Genomic DNA, 2966 nt, shown 5'->3' on the forward strand with positions numbered 1-2966 from the left:
GAACCAGTTCAATCCCTGGTCAGGGAACTAAGATCCCACAAACTGCATGGTGCCCACCACCCAAAAAATTATCTGTGTGTGGTGATCCTGTTTGTCATCTGCACCGGGATTGGGCCAGATCCACTGCCCTGCCCTTGGGAACACACTGCTCCCACCAATTTCTTAGGAAAACAGTGGCCTAACTGATATTTGGTCTGTTCCCTCCAAACATTATTTTAATCTTTGGGAGTGCTGGTTGTGGGTTTCAGTTGGATCAGCATTCTGTGCCTCCTGAGCACCTTTAGCTGACAGCAAAGGTGAGTGATGCAACAAAGCCCATTATGACGTAAGTGGCCAGGATGTGATTTCTGCCTGCCTCTCTCAGGGGAAGAATGACATTCACCATCCCCATGTGAAACCCTCTTCCCATCTGGGTTCTGGCAATCTAGACCCTCATGTCATTCCACACCCCAAACAATGGCAGTAACACCACACCACTACTCCTTGCCGCTGAGATCAATTGATAAGCGGGGTTAGCCATCTTCAGTGCAGACTCCTGACCCAGTCCAGGCCTCTCCTCTCTGGCTAACTGGGGACCTCAGGGTCTGTCCCACAATCTCTCAGGACCTTGTACCCCTCCCCACTCAGGTGCCCACCTCTTTTCTTCCTTCCCTCCCTTCCCATCAGAAAATTCACACACACACAAATATCATCTTTTCACCCTTTGATGTTTCTTTTAATCGCAGCCATCAGTTTACTATGTTAGTGTGAGAGTCAGTCTTTTCCTGGTTAACCATTTCGAAGAAAGCAGACCACTGGATACTCAATTCTATACTGTCTGACCTTTTCTATTCAGTTACTGGCTGCCCAGGTTGTACTTCTCCAGGGTCTCTCATTCTGGGGTGGCTGAGCTTATCTTCTCTTTTGATTCTGCCTCCTTCTTTCACTCTGACACATATTTTGGTACCTTTTTCGGCTTTGGTTCCGTTTCTCACGTGCACAGGAACGGAGAAAACAGTTTGGTTCTCTTGTGTTCTTCACCTTCTTCGACGGAGTGGCGTACGATCGGATTTTCTTTCTCAAGGTTCCTTTTAGAGGTCTTCTGACCCTCATGGTCATATTTCGTGCCTTGAAAGACAAGAGAAGGGTATGAGTTTTCAGGAACGAGTATAACAACTGAGTTGGAAAGGAGACTTCATGAAAAGGGAGGTGACCTGATGAGGACTTTTGTGCCAGGCAAGGGCAGTGTAGAGGTCTTGGGCACCAAAGTTAATGGAGAACCTGGGGAGTGTCGATGGAATCATCTTACCTTCACACTGCCTCTGTATCTCCGTTGCCAAAGGGTCTTCTTTCTTCCTTTCATCCTTGAAGCAAACCGCACTGCAACTCTTCTTGGCTGCCATGGCTTCCTGGTTCCCTTAGCCATGATGACACCATGAAGTGGCCTAACCCAGAATCTCTGCCTCTTACCTCCCTATATATACCTTCCCAGGACAATGAGGAGCCACACCCTTCACTCTGATTGGTCAGCTAGGCACTCCCCCAGCCAATGGTGGCTTTGGGGGTCTTAGACATCACAATGTACCACGGTGCCCATCAACATGGGTTAGTGGGTGCTGAGGGAGGCCATGATACAACTTTCCCACCCTTGACCCCTCTGTGTGTCTGATTCTGGGGAGTGGTGATTCAGGGGCATGGTGTTTCTTCTCGTGACCCTCAGACTTTCCTTCAGTGCCCTTTATTCTTTGACTTGGATGTCCCCCTTCCACACTCCTGCCCCCTCCATCCCTGTAGGAACCTCTGCCAAACACTTTTCATCCCATTTCAGCACTTCAGAGTCCTCTAGTCACTTCATCTTTAGACCACCCTCTTCCTATCGGGGGTTCTGGAGGGGCTTAAGGAACTTAAGAGCGAGCAGGTAATTGAGAACAGGTTGGAAGTTTTGTCTACTCCAGTGAGCTTTAGAGACCCCAAGGCTTGGTGAATCTTCAGTCCGTTGCCCCAAGATCTATACACCGTCTCCATAAGATTACACTTCAGAGCAAAGAAAGTGTTAAATGCCTCCTCCACTAAGATTGCTGGGGACACTTCAACTCTCATATTGAGGAGGGAAACTCACCTTGCCCCATCTACCAGAAAGACATTCCCGATTTACGCAAAAATGAAGAAAAGGAAAGGAAGGTGCCCAAAGGCAAGAGTCCGTTTTCCACTGTGCCCACAACTCTTGAGTGAATCACTTCCCCAGTGGGCCCACATTAACAGTGATCATCAGATAGGGCCCACTGTGGAGCTGACCAATAGCTGAGCAAGAGAAGTACCAGTAGGTACCTCATTGATAGTTGGTTGCTTATGGGCAGGGCCCAGGGTTGCACTGTCCAATTGCTAGGCAAGACCGGTTGCTTAGTAACAGGATATGGAGTCATCAGGCACAGCAATGGCTACCTGCTAAGGGCTGTGCTCACGCTGCTCTGTTACCGAAGGATACGTTGGGTCCAGTGTGCTTTACTCTGTTTAATGGACTCTCTTCCAAATCAGGATTTGATTTCACAGGCTTCTTTCCCTTTTGTACATCATTCTTTTCCTTGTGTTCCCAGGCATGCCTGTCAGCAGTGCTCATCTATATGCCCCTCCAACAGCTGCCACATGATCACATGTGCCGCATATAGCATAGCTAATATTTCAAAGCCACCAAGAATGTGAAAGCCAGCCCACCTTGAGAACTACTTTGACAAACCTTAACCTCACAGTGATTCTTCTTCTATGCACAGTGTAACAGAGCAGAGTGAGCACAGCCCTATGCAGTTAGCCATTGGGCTGCTTCTTTTCAACGCACCCTGTTCCTAGGCAGCAGGTGTGGCTCAGCCTTGCTTGGTGCCTCAGATGGCCCCATTTACAAGCAGCCACCTGTCAAGGAGTGGCCATTCATTGTCCTGCTCAGCTGTTGATCAGCACCACAGTGGGCCCTGCCCACAGTTACTGTCAATGAG

The 2966-nt window shown here is 48.9% G+C and overlaps 1 protein-coding gene across 1 annotated transcript; it reads right to left on the reverse strand.

Moving 5' to 3' along the window:
• Window positions 1-891: 891 nt before the first annotated feature.
• On the reverse strand, window positions 892-1405 carry LOC138929975 (spermatid nuclear transition protein 3-like). The gene is made up of 2 exons (XM_070289622.1): window positions 1289-1405; window positions 892-1107 (listed from the first exon to the last, which is right to left on the reverse strand). Exons 1-2 carry the CDS (start codon window positions 1403-1405, stop codon window positions 892-894), a joined length of 333 nt encoding a protein of 110 aa, XP_070145723.1.
• Between the last annotated feature and the right edge of the window lie 1561 nt (window positions 1406-2966).

Source organism: Ovis canadensis, chromosome X (assembly GCF_042477335.2).
Source record: "Ovis canadensis isolate MfBH-ARS-UI-01 breed Bighorn chromosome X, ARS-UI_OviCan_v2, whole genome shotgun sequence".
Lineage (NCBI taxonomy): Eukaryota > Metazoa > Chordata > Mammalia > Artiodactyla > Bovidae > Ovis > Ovis canadensis.